This window comes from Pleurodeles waltl, chromosome 6 (assembly GCF_031143425.1).
Source record: "Pleurodeles waltl isolate 20211129_DDA chromosome 6, aPleWal1.hap1.20221129, whole genome shotgun sequence".
Taxonomy (NCBI): domain Eukaryota; kingdom Metazoa; phylum Chordata; class Amphibia; order Caudata; family Salamandridae; genus Pleurodeles; species Pleurodeles waltl.
Genome location: NC_090445.1, coordinates 1,441,009,625 through 1,441,025,235, shown reverse-complemented (window position 1 = coordinate 1,441,025,235; position 15,611 = coordinate 1,441,009,625). Strand labels below are relative to the sequence as shown.

At 45.2% G+C, this 15,611-nt stretch overlaps 1 protein-coding gene across 1 annotated transcript in view; it reads left to right on the top strand.

Annotated features, from left to right (window-relative positions):
- Positions 1-15,611, top strand: part of LOC138300940 (dual specificity protein phosphatase 13B-like) — a 111,998-nt gene that overhangs the window by 83,034 nt on the left and 13,353 nt on the right. Inside the window, exon 3 of the mRNA XM_069240862.1 lies at positions 14,126-14,296. Within this exon, the coding sequence (XP_069096963.1) occupies positions 14,127-14,296 (170 nt within the window). The 5' untranslated portion in view covers position 14,126. The remainder of the gene's footprint in view (positions 1-14,125; positions 14,297-15,611) is intronic.

Below are 15,611 nucleotides of genomic sequence, written 5' to 3'. Positions count from 1 at the left end.
TCTGCAGACCCTAGAATGCATATGCAGCCGTTGTTTTTTGGACTGTATTAGCTGGTTGTTCAAGTTTGGTACCCTATGGCCCACTGGGGAGATGTGGTCAGAGAAGGCCAGCAGGATCTCCTCTGTTAGCAATGTGTCCAGGCCGCAGTGGGAGTCTAAAAAAAATGGGCTTTATTGTCATGAACCTCTTTAAGTCTGGCCGGAAAGAGAAGACGATAAGGCACCTCCATTGCCCTCAAATTCTGCTTAACTTCTGTCTAGGACCTGTGCTGTTGCTGGACTACTCTGGTGTAATCCGGGAACGCAAGGACTTTTGCTCCGTTACAGCTCAGCTCACCCTTAGAACAAGCTTCTTGCAGCACCGCGTCTCTGTCTTTGTAATTGAAGAAGTGGAGTACCACCGGTCATGGTGGTAATCCAGGGGGAGGCCTAGCCTGTAAAGCCCTGTGAGCTCCCTCTATTGAAAACCAAAGTGTGAGGCAGTTTCGCAGCACCCAGGTTTTAAACCAGTCCTCCAAAAAAGAGGCCATGGATGAAGCTTCTGTATTTTCAGGAATGCCTATTATTCAGATGTTATTGCGTCTTGGGTGATTTTCAGCGTACCCAGCTCTGCAAGCAGCCCATACGTCTGAACCAGCAGCTTAGATATTTGAGATTTAAGGAGATTCACTTCATCTTCCACAATGGATGTTCTGGATTCAGCCTTCATGATCCTTGCCGTTACAGAGGTCTTGACGTACCAGTGCCACATCTATTCTGACCTTCCTAATTTTTGTCTCTGCTGCTGTTTCGGAGGCATGAATAACCTGGAGAATGGTAGCCAAACCTCCTGCGGGCAGGGATTTTACACCTGGCCCCAAGTCCCCTGTAAAAGTCAAACCCGGGCCCGTAGTGAACTGGTCCATGCATGTTTGCACTGAGGTAGACCAAGCAGGTTTACCCCTGCCCATTGTGACTCTCCCAGATGTTTGGCCGTCAGCGATGGCAGGAAGAAGGACTCGGGCCAAGTCCTTGTGGGATCACCTGCTGGATGTTGTAGTCAAGTCACGTAAGAGTTGTGGACACTCACCACCTGGGGAGCAGGGCGACTGTACTCTCTTTAAAGGAAAGGCCTCCTGCACTTCATTTGGAGCCTCTTGGATTTCCTCGTCCCTCTGCTGGGTTGTGATTGACACATATTCTGTGCCTAATGTCAACAGGCAGCATCTCTCTCCTACTCGAATCATCCACTCATCTTTGTCGCTCAGATCTGGACCACATGACTGTTTATTTGGGTGATGGTACGCCGCGAGTGTCGCCTACTCCAGGTGCCTCTCAGTGTATAGAGGGACACCATCTCCAATATAGACCATGAAGAAGGCGGGGGCAGGCACTGGGCCATGTCCATTACCCCCTCTGTGGCTCAAGTATGTTTCTAGAGGGAGTTGGAACATCGCGTCTCGCCTAGCAGCACCAGAAAGATGGAGCCCGCCCGGAGGCCCACCACCCACCCCAAGGGGGCCTATACCCAAGGCCCACTGCTCAGCCTCATGCCCCCCCTCACCGTCTCTTTGGGCTGGAGCCCTCCAACTGCAGGGGCCAATCCACGCCACCCAGGGCAGCTGCGGGCCTCCTCTGACTGGCTCCCCAGCAGCGCCGGTATCCAGCCCGATCTCAGGCCTGAGCAGCACCCGGAGTCTACCAGGTCCTCTGGTCTGCTCCGGCTTCTCAGTCAGGTGGCACGTCACTGCTGTTCCTCTGGGTGATCTACGCAGTGGCGGGAAAGGATCTTGCCGCCCTCACCCCCAGTAGTTCTTGCCAGGTCTTATTCACCCCTGTAGGTCAATCAATCCCCTAGTTGCGCTTGGCAGTGGCCGGCATTCTGTTTGACCGCCTACTCCTCCGGGAATCAGCGCCTCACAAGCCGTCGCGTGCTCGGTTTCTTCGGCCGGCCACTGCTCCGGCATGCATGGAGTGCCCTATATTTGTCTGGTTCCAGAATGTTGGGCAAAAAGGGCGCTAGCAAATGTGGATGACAGAGGGGTCTGGAGCACTTCTAAAGTGCGACCGTCATTTTGACGCCTCGGCCACACACACCCTCGTAAAGCTTAGTGCTGAATTCTGTGCAACATGTTTTTACCAATTTTATTCAATAATTCCTTATAGAAAAACATCTAGGCAAATGATAGGGCCAAACATTTTATTGTGTCAAATGTAGTTCTGTAGATTTGTAGGTCATTTGTAAGTCTTGCCTAAGACACATATACTGTGAGTAGCTTACTTAGGGCATAACACAGATATACAAAAAAGTGATGGATAAAATGTTTCAATTTATCTCAGCCACTGGTAATTACTCAAGCTGCATCCCAATTCATTTTTATTTTGCACCCCATGCCACCCAGTTTGGACCCAGCAATATGCAAAACAGTCTTGGGTTGCTTGTGTTCCGGTTCAGGGACGGACTGGCCTGGCGGTGCCAGCTGGACTGTTCCCAATGGTACAGGATCAAGATTGATTTGCATATGGCTCACTCCAACTTTAGGTGGCATGGCAGTCAAAATAGAAATTGACTGGGATCTGGCCCAAGTAATTACTAGTGGCTGAGATTATTTAAAGCATTCCATCCATCACTTTTTAGTATACTTCAGCGTGAGACACCCTAAATAGGATGGGTATGCCCAGTTGTACGACCTGTGCATACTGCGCCACTGGAACAAAGCCATAGCAAACTTATGACCCCTCAGTAAAGGTGAAACATGTCTTAGGGTCCTTGGGTTCCAGTTCAGGGAGGACCTGGCCTGGAATTGCGGGCTAGACTGTTCCCACTGTATCAGGGTGAAGACTGATTTGCATATGACTGGGTCCAAACCCAGGTGGCATGGTGTGCAAAATAACGATGACTAGGATGCAGTGGATGACATTAATTCAAGCATTCCATTCATCACTTTTGAATACTTTAGTGTAACACACTAAGGGCCAGATGCAGGAAGAAAGCAAATTGCGACTTGCAATTTGCGAGTCCGTGCGACTCGCAAATTGCAAGTCGCAATTTGCTATGCAGAAAGGTGTCTCAGACACCTACTGCAACTCGCAATGGGGTCGCAAAGACCCACCTCATAAATATTTATGAGGTGGGTCGCAGTTTGCGACCCCATTGCGAGTATAGGCACTCGCTAACATGGAGGCCTGCTGTAGTCAGCAGGCCTCCATGTTAGCGACCTGCTTTTAAATAAAGAAGTTTTTTTTTTTTTTTTAAATGTAGCCCGTTTTCCCTAAGGGAAAACGAGCTGCATTTCAAAAAATCCGAAACCTTTTGTTTCGGTTTTTTCAGGGCAGGGAGTGGTCCCTTGGACCACTCCCTGCCCTGAAAAAATGTTTTGGGGTCCATTCACAAAGGGGAAGGGGTCCCATGGGGACCCCTTCCCGTTTGCGAATGGGTTACCATCCACTTCAAGTGGATGGTAACTGCGACTCCATTTGCGACCGCATACGCGGTCACAAATGGAATTGCATACCATTGCGAATCGCAAATAGGAAGGGAACACCCCTTCCTATTTGCGATTCGGAAATGCATTTTGCGAGTCGGATCCGACTCGCAAAATGCATTTCAACATAGCAAAGTGGCTTTTGCGAGTCGCAAACGGCGTTTTTCGCCGTTTGCGACTCGCAAAACCCTTGCTACATCTGGCCCTAAGTGCCATGAGTATGCCCAGACATGGGGCCATGCAAACTGTGCCACTGAAACCAAGCTGATAAGTCAGAATCAAAATCATAAACCTTTATTCGTTTTCTTGTATTAAAATCATAAAAGACAGCAGACCATAAAAACACAAAATCCAAAACAATCCAACTATTATATAGATCATTGCAAAAACAAGACAAATCATTATAAATCTCTTAAAAAATAATCAGTAATTTTCTGCGCTTAGTCACAGAACCCTCACTATACCATAATAAATATGAATATTAGATAGAAACTGTAAAAACAAATAAGCCGGTTGGCACTGCTTAAAACTATAAGGTTTCGTAATTGGCAAAATCTAACACTTCCTTAAATCTGTGTAATATTTACAGAATAAAACACAATGGATGGTAGACTGTTTAGAAACAAAATCACAGGGACAGTTAATTAAATTCACGTACCAGTCATTAATCACAGGAAAGCTAATTAGGTGGAGGAATATGTCCACATTGAAGTGAGTTAAAATGAATCTATGTTGAGTGTGAGGCACATGCTGAATGTAAGGGTGCAAATCAAATGTAACCAAAGTCCTTACATGCCTATGAAGGCTTCATTACTGCATAGAAAAGCCTTTGATCCTCGCGTAGGGTCAGACAGTCTGCTCTAAATTGCTTTCTACTCATTTTCATCAGAAGCTAAGGCGGATCAAAATAGTCTTGGTGCATTAAGTCAATCCATTTTTTTTATTTTTTTTACATATTTCAGCCAAGTAAGCTGGAATGCCGCATCTGACTTTAGACAATCCAGGACAATTTTTCTGTTTAGGGCAGCTTACTCAGTAGTCCAAATCTTATGCCATAATATCATTGGTGGGATTTTAACTAAATCACTAAGCTATGAAAGGCCCAGATCAGCATGGCATGCATACATTGGACAACTATCAGGCAATGCAAGTACAAATCTCAGGAAAGCGTTCTCAGCCACTTGCAGCTGTCCACTATCAGAATGCCCCCATATAAAACTGTTGACACACTTTAATTTACAAATAGTTTACGTAATGCCATGATGATTGTGCTATATTGAAGCTTCCTAGTGATAACATCCTGCTTTCACCTGCCTCTCTGATCAATCATTATACCCAAATACGAAAATGTTTTTGTGAAATCAATGCTGGTACTTTCAATAGTCAAATTTCTACATTTTACTTGCCATCTACCACACTTCATTACAATGGTTTTCCCCTTGTTAATAGAAAGTCCAAGATTTTGTATAAAAGTCACAAAAGAATTCACAAGCCATTGTAGACCAATGGGGGTGCGAGCCATGAGCACAGCATCTTCTGCATAGAGGAGGGCGGGGATTGGGCATTGCCCAACTTGGGGTAGATCATTGCAATGCTCATACAAAACCTGTCCCAGGTTATTAACATAAATTGTAAATAAAAATGGTGCTGGCACACATCCTTGCCTGACTCCTCTCTCTCCATGCGGAACGTAAGTGTACACTCTCCCTTGGTCTCATATCTGACCATGGCAGTGCTACCCATATATTAATGCCTAAAACAAAAACCACTAGTGAGAGGTCCACTCCAATATCGCTCATTATACTCCAAAGCTTATCGTGGACCACACAAACAAAAGCTGATGTTGAATCTACAAAGTCAGATATAGGTTACTATTTTTTTTCTGAGTATATTTCCCTATAACTAGTGCCAGGTTGAGTCCCTGTTCAATTGTACTGAAGGTCAGATATAATTCTCTTAGATTCAACCCAGTCCTCTAACGTGTTCAACAACACACGCCCTACTATCTTAACCAATGAATCCTATAAAAATATGGGTCAATAACAGGCAGGATTAAGGCTGTCGCCCTTCTTATGTATTGGGACTATGAGAGAATCTGACCAAGTAGGTAAAAAGCCAACACTAAAATAAGCATGTAAGACAAATGTTAACAGGGGTGCCCACAAAGAAACCTTAGCCTTATAAAGATCCACAGGAACTGAATCTGGACCGGAGGGCTTTCCATCCATACTGGCTCCTATTGCCGAAGTGACCTCCTCTACTGTAAATAAGTTGTTAATAAGACTAAGCTGTGGTCTAGTGGGCATAGACATATCAGGGACCACATGACAAAGTACCCCAGTGTTTTTTTTTATAGATGCCTGAAAAGTAATCAACCCACTCTGATTCCTTAATAGCACTCTCCAGCCTAGGGCTGTCCTCAGATCTAAAAAAAGGGTAATTTATCACTCGCCAAAACGCCCTATCATCATTAGTCAAAGCAGCCTCGTAAAGGGACTCCCAAGATTCATCACTCAGACTTCTCTTTCTCTGCATCAGGGATTTTTTATACTCCTTTCTCAGAGCCTTTACCTCGGACCTGCACCTGGGGACTTTTTGCAAATAGATTTTATGCCTCTTATGAGCCTGTGAAGACAAAGAATCAAACCAGCCTTCTCTTTTCTTAAAAGGGTGATTAGTAGACACAGCAAGAATGTTTCTAACTCCTTCCATAATTTGCAAACATTCCTCAATACTATCCTCATGGTCAGCTGTCTGGTCTAAACAAGTATTGAATGCATCTATTTGGGTGTCCACCAGTTCAAGATTTTTTTTAGGATCAATTTGGGACCACCGCAGTGCAACCATTAGTGCCAGCAATGTCAATATTATCCACAACATGAGGTTTAAAACTCGGTGTCAAAATATCACTATCACCCCCAAACAAAGATTATGTTCCGAGGGAAATGGTCACTCATTCCATTACTGTGTGTGACAAATTTCCTTACCATACAAGAATATTGTGCTGAGAATAACATACAGGGCCTGATTACAACTTTGTGGAGGGGGTTAATCCGTCCCAAATGTGACGGATATCCCGCCCACCGTATTACAAGTTCCATAGGATATAATGGACTCGTAATTCAGCGGGCGTGATATCCGTCACATTTGGGATGGATTAACCCCCTCCGCCAAAGTTGTAATCAGGCCCATAGTCCATAACTGTGTTAGCCCCTCTTCCATTAAAAGTACTTTCAAAACTGAACTGGTGGGCTGCAGGATTCATTACAGAAACATAGATCATACTTTCACCGTAAATCCTTAAGAAGATTACCCTATGCAGATTGCGTAAAATGTGATATTACCATGTCATCGTAATTAAACAACAGATCTTAGCCAACTGATGTGAACACAAATTAATATTAAATCAACCCCCAAATAATGAAAACGTCCTGGTTAGTTCACTTGAACAAAGTAGCAAGATCAGACTTTAATTGCTTCAGAATGCTACATATCTTGGCCGAGCCCATATTATTATAAAAATGTACCATTGCTATGAAGGTTTGGAGCTGTAGCATAATTGTAATAATTTAAAAGCACATCTTTGACACTACCAAAAACACCTCAAATAAGGCATACAGATGGACACATAAATACAAAGTCCCCCTTTCGATCTCCCAGAGGTGGATGAGATAGCAGGGGTATGGTAAGTTCTATACCCATTTAGATGTAATGGTTCCACTAACCAAATCTCTTGAAAACACACAATGTGGAATCCCATTACATACTCAGCCCATTCAAAGGACAACAGTTTACTTTCTAACCCTGCTATATTCCAAAAAACTATCTTGGTCCTTCCATGATTGTTTTGTTCATCTGGAACATAATTATGTGGGGATAATGGTACACCACAAAAAGAGTGGGGGAACCGACTGCAAACTCCTTAACTGGGAATTCTCATGTAAAACACAAGTAGTATCCTTGGGGGGGGGGACTTAGAACACTACAAGTGCCTGGAGCTCCCAAGACCAGGCTGAAATGCAGTCAGTCAACTCCATCGGTAGGTGCCAAACTGTTCTTAGTTGGAACAGCATACACAAGACCCGGAGCGTGCCCAGAAACCAAAGCTTCCTTTGCACCTGAAAATCCCTGCATAGCAGGATGTTGGTAAAAGAAGCCCAGCAGAAGCACCATGATGTTATTATCTAGTACCTTTGGTACATTTGCACAATTCAAGATCATTTCAACCAATTGTGGGGATTGAAAAGATAAAACAACACAGTCCCCATTCAAAGTTTTCCTTTCTCAGGCTACCCATTTCACTCTCCTAATCATCTTGATGTCAGAGAATAGGGCTTGGGTTAACCCTATTTTTTCCCCACCCAATAGAGCAATTTATTCCTTAATGAGACCCAAGACTTTTGCCCACCCGGTGGTAAAGTAGGTACATTAGTTAGAGCCACTAGGTAAGTTGCCTCCACCGGTGGAAGATGAAGATATTCTGAAATAGGCGAAACATTATTAGGCCTGGAAGGTATGGTTGATGTAACAGGTGGTTCTAAGGGGTAACAAGCACCATTGTTTTTAATCTTGTCCTCCCTGTGAGAAGCAATAACTCTCCCCGGAGCTCCATAAATACATTGACTCATTTAAAAATCATTACGTGGAGTATTAGCCGATGGACCTAAATTAGTAATATCTCCTCAGATTATTTTGTCTGCGATATGGGGTAAAGCAGTTTCCCCCACTGGCTCAACAAGGCTCTGTGTAACAGGCAACAGAGTTACAGTGAGCCCTCCTCCACCCCCCCCACTTTAAAAGCTCCAAAACAGGCACGGAGATAACCTCCCACCTGATCTATTCTCGCGCTCCGGACCTGCATTTCAGTCCTTACAAAAGAGTCCAAAGTTTGTACCACCATAAGTACTTAATTTACATCCCATGATGAAATTTTGCTGGAGGATTTGACAGATACTTTCTTTTGTTTAAATTTAGCAGTAGATAAGTTAATATATGAGCTCAAAGTGACTTGAAACGGATAGACTAATTCAGCTTCATGATTGTTAAGAAGGGGGCCATCAGCCGGATTCCTTGGGCATTAGGAGGAGGTTGCATATCAGAGTCGAACACATTTATACTGTCCGATGTGTCTTGGACACACTAATTTGCAGGCTTACTAACAAAATTTGACCCTCTGCCTTTGGCGTGATCAGGATGCTGGAGCTCACCCGCCTGCAAAGGTTTATCCATCACTCCCCCCAGACAAGCAGATATGGATTTTTCTATGTTTGAAATGTGTTTTTGTAATGTCCTCATTGCGCCTGTAATGTAATTCAGAAACTCGAGCACGCTTTAACTGGTGACTTCTTCCTGCTCCCTTAATTTGTGGGGGCCTTTCTCTTGCCCATTAGAGCTAATATCAACTAAAACAACTATACAGAAATAAAAGAACCTTGATTACGTAGTTGAAAAAGGCTATCCAAAGCCAAAGAATTGGAGCCACAGAAAAGCGTAAAAATGTCAACACATCAGAGCCGGGGAGGGGGGGGTTGTGTCTGCCTCACCTCTTCCTCACGATGACGGGCGCAAGACGGTCCCGCCCTTGGCCCGGGCACAGCTCACGGGCAGGTAGCCCACCTTAAGTGCGCCTAATGGCACGCTGGTGATGGACTAAGTGGAAGGGGCTAGCCACAGAGCAGAGTGGAGCCCATAGTCCTGGGCTAAGGAATCCGTTTCTCCGAGTGCTAATAAAGGCGAAAACGGACTTGGGTTGCTTGTATTCCAGTTCAGAAGGACCTAGCCTGGCAGTTTGGACTGGTCTGTTTCCATAGGAGCAGGGTCAAGATTGATTTACATGTGGCTGGTCCAACCTTAGAATGCATGGTGTGTAAAATTACAATGGCCTGGGATGCAGCCTAGAGTAATTACAAGTGGCTGAGATTAATCCAAGCATTCCATCCATCACTTTTTTTATGCATACTTCAGTGTGACGCCCTAAGTGAGACAGATGTGCCCCAGCGTGGGTCCATGCGGACTGTGCTTCTGGAACCAAGTCCTGACTGATGAGGCCTAATAGAGGGAAAACCAGTCTTGGGTTGCTTGTTCCAGAAGAGCCTTGCCTAGCAGTTCAGGCTGCTCTGTTCCCACTGGAGTGGCATCAAGACAGATTGGCATATGGCTGAATCCAATCTGAGGTGCCATGATGTGCAAAATAACTGTACTGGGTACTGGGATGTGATGTACTGGGATGTGGCACCAAGTAATTACCAATGCCTGACATTAATTCATGCATTCCATCCATCACTTTTATATACACCTCATTGTGATGGCCTGAGTGGGACGGGTATGCCCAAATGTAGGTCCAGTGCACAATGTGCCATTAGAATAAAGATATACCTGACTGATGAGCGATAACACGCTCAAAACTGGTCTTAGGTTCCTTGTGCTTTGGTTTGAGGGGCCCGACCTGGCAATTCAGGCTGGGCTATTCCGATTAGAGTAGGGTCAAGAATAATTTGCATATGACTGGGTCCAAACTGAGGTGACATGTTGTGCAAAATAATGATGGACTGGGAAGCATTTACGAATAATTACTACTGGCTGAGATTAATGCAAGGATTCTTTCCATCAATTTTTGTATTCTTCAGTACAAAAGAAAAATAGCAGATCCATAAACTAGGCAAAGATAACCACAACATTTTTTTAAATAAAAGAATAAGTTAAAAGTGGGGGTAATTTCAGGACAATTCAATAATAATGAATTCTGTAGGAGAAGGCCAATGTAACTTGAAAAATGTAATGGCGTTATTATGAAAGGTTGGTAGGTGTGGATCACCTGCAAAAATTAGTGGGCATTCCATCCACCCTTTTTAGACTGCTTATAGAAGTATATCGATTAGAGCAAAGATGAGACAGTGGTTTGAAGACAGTATGTAAGGCCAGGAAACAGATGAGGTGATGGAGAAAGAAAAGAAGTGGAAATAGAGAGGCACAAGGATTTGGTCACTGGTGTAACATTAGCCCCCACAGCTCCTACGGGGAGGGGTGAGGTCCCGACCTTCAGGGGGCCCCTGAATCAGCGACAACAGCAGAAAACTAATAGAGAACTAGAACGTTTTGAGCATTGCACCAGTGAGCGCCTGAGTGGCACAGACCAACGGGACACTTTCTGAGCTGTTCAGTGACCCCTGTACAAGAAAGCATGGTCTGGGCCTGTGCATGCAAAGCCACCTATGAACAGAAACACTGACGCAGCTTTCCTGCAGTTCGCCCAGTTTATTTCATATCCATTCTTTTGTGTTTTGTGTGCAAGATCATTATATTTATTTCACTAGGCATGGGGCCTTGCTTTCCCATGTTGCCACAACAATATCACACTGTCGCTGCACATTAGTCTTATTTTAAATTTTGCTAATTTCACACCGAACCTTTTTGCCCAAATCATCAATTTCGTTGAATGCTGCAAGTTAGCGTTTTGTTTCCGGAAACACTTTTTCAAAGATAATAGAATTGAAGCGCTACTTGCCTCCAAGCAATTTCTGTGCATGTCCCGGGTGTACTGCAAGAAATGTTTGCAGGCTGGTCGGCGCAGTGGACCTTCTTTGGGGCCCGAGTATAACAATGCCTTGAGTCGGTGACCAACGGACCATGAGAGGCTCAAGCCCGCGAAAATGAGGTGCACTGATTGGCCAGTGTGTTTCAAACCAGCCAATAAGGTGTTAGGCAACAGGCATCTCAGCACGTGAAAAAGGGTCATGGGGCGGCATCCCCTGGAATCCAAGCAACTGCCACTACTACATCTTGCAGGCACATAGGTGGGCAGCGTGGAAGAACTATGGAGGCTGGGATTGCAGTGTATGGTGGTGTCATGGCTCAGTCAGCCAGAAACGAGATGGGCCCAGCTCCTCCCTTCTGTACAGAGCTCACCACAGCCGGAAGGCAGGCTGGAAACCATGGTTATGCACTTAAGGGGGAATTATCTAATGTGCCAGGGTAGGAAGTACTTGTTGGAGGCAATTGTGTCAGGGCTCATGGCTGTGGCATGACTGTTGCATCCTGCGGACACTCTATGGTCCAGAGTGGAGCGGGCCGAGGACCAGGGGGGGGTTGAAAGATCCAGGGGGAAGCTAAACATATCCATGTCCAAGGTAGATAGGGCCAAACCCAGGGTGTTGTTAGGCATGGTTTCATTAACCTCAGGACACCAGGGTTTTAAGAGGCAGCTGGCATCCAGTTGGCGGGGTGGGCATGGATATGTTTTGTTGAACATAGTGGGGGCTTTAGAACATATAGGCTTCCATTAAGGCAGGTCAGAAGGGTAACCTATGGTTGGGTAACCACATGCAGCGTGGCAAGAAAGACACAGCTAGACAGATAACACATTAGCCTAAAGAACAAGCACTGCTCAAGTAGTGTACTTGGGATGCCTCATGGCAGGGACAGGAGGGAGCAAACATTGAGCCAACAAGGGGTTATCAACAGACGGACACTGCAATGGAAAGGGAAGCATAGCCACAAAAAAGTTAAGTGCCTCTCGTGAAAATAGGCTGTGCAAGAACGCTGGTGACCCGCAATGTAACAAATGAACCCAGGGTAACTGGAAGGACACAGAAAAGCCATCATGGTGCACTGAATTTAACAAAAATTGCATGTCTATCTTTGTGATGCACAAGTTAATAAACTGTGGCCGTTTATACTCCAACAATGCCTACCCTTGTTTGATTCTCAGGAAAGGGAGGGGGGGGTCATGGGACATATGAGAGTGGCTGGGTGGAAAGATCGTCACTCGCCTTTCTGGGTGCAATTGGTACGTGGGCTGGTCAGCACAGCAGACCTGTTTGGGGCCCAGGTATAAACCCGCCCGGAGGCGGTGACGAACTGATCGCGGAAGGCTCAAGCCCATGAAAATGAGGCGTACCGATTGGCTGGGGTGTTTCAAACTGGCCAACCAGGTATTGGGCAACAGGCATCACAGTACTTGAAAGAGTGGCACTGGGTGGCAACCCCAGAATTCAAGCAACCACCACGTTTGGCCCACCCACCCACACCATAGGAGCAGGTGTCGCAGCTACTGAATTTGGGGGTAGGCACTGGGGAAAGACACAGCCAGACGGATAACACATTAGCCTAAAGAACAAGAGCTGCTCAAGTAATGTCTTTGGGATACCTCACGACAGGGACAGGAGGGAGCAGACAATGGGCAAACAAGGGGTTAGCAGCGGGCAGACATGGCACTTCCACCCCGGGCAAGGATAGGCAGCCACCCACTGTGATTCGGTAGCAAGGGAAACCTCGCAACAAAAATGCTGTCTAAGGCCCCTTGGGAGAATTGGCTGTGCAAGAACGCTGGCGACCAATAACGTAAGAAATTAACCCAGGGTAACTGGACAGACACAGAAAACCTGTCATGATGCATTGAACCTGGGTGACAACAATTGCATGTCTATGTTTGTGATGTACAAGTTAATGAACTGTGTCAGTTTATACTAGAGCATTGTCTCCCCTTGTTTGTGTCACAGGAAATGGAGGGCATGGGACATACCAGGGGTTAATAGGCAGAGCAGTCAGCACAGTGCACAGTTCAAAATATACTACATTTTTTGGTGGGGGTTCAAAGTGGAAGGTGGTGGCGGGGGAAAAGGGAGGACTTCCATGTAATTTGCAGGTTGGCCCTTCAAGTTTTGTTACCCCACAGGATTTGGTATGGAGGATAAGCAAGAGAAAAGAGAAATGCAGGGTTAGTTTGGATTGGACAGGCGTAGAGACAATCTTTGGGGGATGTGGTGAGAAGAGGAATGCCTTGTAAGGTAACAAATAGCCACGAAATGCAGTGAATGGCAAATCAAGAGTTCAAAACCCAGCAAGTCCAACAAAGCCATTTATACTTACGAGGTAATGGAAATGAGTATCATTAATTTGGGTAATAGTAACATCTTTTATTTACATTACTTATCAATGACGGACATGCATTACAAGGTACAATAGTGAATAATTATAATTATTCCTGTCAAGATCATGACAAGGGGAAATCAAGTAGTACAGGTGTAAGTAGAAAAATGCAAAGTTAGGATAGGCTTTTGGAAGAGTGCTCTGAAATGGGAGGTGGGAGAAACTTGGAGTAGTATTGGAGTGACAGGATGGGAAAAGAGGCAGGGGTAGGATGGGGAAAATGGATGGTTATTTATTTGAGCAGATAGGGCAACAATGAAAATGGGTGAATGGGAAAGGTGGAGGGGTGTGTAAGTTAGAGAGGCACCACGGTGCGTCTGGGGGTATAGGAGGCGTGAGGGAAGCTATGAATTGATTGAGGGTAGTGAGGGTATAGGTGGAAGAGAGGATGTCCCACATATGGTGGCTGGGGCAGAAAGGGGACATTGATGTAGGTGAGATGAGGCGAACAATGAGAATGGGGTCTAGGAGAGGGATAGCAAAACCAAGAAATATATTTGAGAAAGTCATGGGGAAGTGAGAGGAGACGGAAATGGGGTAAGAGAAGGGATGGGCAAAAGCAGTGGGGTCTGCTTGAGTTGAGAATTTTAAAAGCAGCTTAATAAATTATATATAAAGTAATTACTCTGATTATTGAAAGCAGAAATAGAGAATGATATAGCACACAGGAATGAAACTCTTAAAAGTGAAGCACTGGATATTCTAATTCAATGTTTCTTTGTTTTTTGTTCAAGAATGGCAAAAGATTGGTCCTCCAAAGATGACTTCCTAAGCAATTGCTGTGGTCAAAGAGGGAAATGTTATGAAACTCCTCCTCTGGCTGACCTTCAAATGATGCTCTGGACACACAGGAAATCAACTGGGCATGTGAATCAAGTGTGGCCCAACCTCTACCTGGGTGACAGGTAGGCAAAAGTTCCAGAAGGCAGCAGGTAAGATCAACATCAACCTAATTGAATTGAATGCCTGACCTCCACCAGCAAGGCAGAGAGAGGTCAACCTCTAAACAATGGACGGATATGTCAAACCTCTCCTTGGAGATATGTAGGCCCTGCTTTTTCCTGGAAGACAGGTAAGCTTAAAGAATGTATGGTGGTATGGCAAAGCCAGTACAGTATAGCTAATAATTCATGTTTAGTTTGGGAGATACGTACACTTGATCTCCAGTTGTGGAACTGGCTTGCCCAACTTCTACTTGGTGGGCAGGAAGTAGGCCTAGTCTATACATATTAATAGTTAGGCTTGCCTCAAACTGAGGGCAGCTTATCCCACTTCACCTTGAGGGGTAGCCTGGGTCACCCTCTATACTGGAAGGATCCACGTAGGCTGAAGTCTAAGTGGGGGACAGGTTGGTACAATTTCTACCTATGACCTTACTAGGCTCAGCCCTCACTTTAAGTGTAAGTATGTCAAACATCCAAATGTGCAACAGGTTAGTATTACATTAATGTGAAAGAAAGTTACACCTAGTATTTCAGTGCAGGAAGCAGGCCCCTACCTTACCTTGTAAAAAGGCAATGATAAACTCTACCTTGGAGACAGTTGAGTCTAGTTTTTACTAGATGAACAGTGAGGAGCACCTCCTTATGTGAGGCAAGCAGGCCCAAATGATAACATGGATTACCAAACCCAATTTCTAGCTGGGGACAGTCGCTGCTTGGAGACAGTATGCTGATTTTGTTCCTCAGAATAAGTAGGCTCCCCTTTCAACAACCGAATCATTTTTTAGGCGTTATAGAGGGTGAATCAGCTCCACTTGTCATCACAAACTGTAGCCACAATCCTCCTCTCTGCTGCCCCACTGCAAACCCTCCTAACTTTCTTTTTGAGGGAGCACTTGTTGTCTATTGGAGTTATGGTGTCCTTTTGATTGGCACACTGGCAATTCATCCTCATGAAACGCTGGGTCCTCCACATTGTCGAATAAGGCTTTGCCCTTGGCTTCCGAAACTTGCCTCCTCCCATCCTCCATGGTTCCTCTATCACCTTGGAGGACCATGCTTGCATTCTGCAACAGGAATGTCTCAGTCTGTTTAGTAAGGGAGCAGTGGAATTGATTCAAAATAAGGAGAAATCTGAGTGATGCTACACCTGCTATTTCCTTGTCTGTCCCAAAGAAGATGGTGGTCTCTGGACATTCTGGACCTTTGCATTCTGAATGCCTTACTCTGCAAGAAGTAATTTAAAATGCATTCTCTTCTGTATGTCTGTTTGACTTTG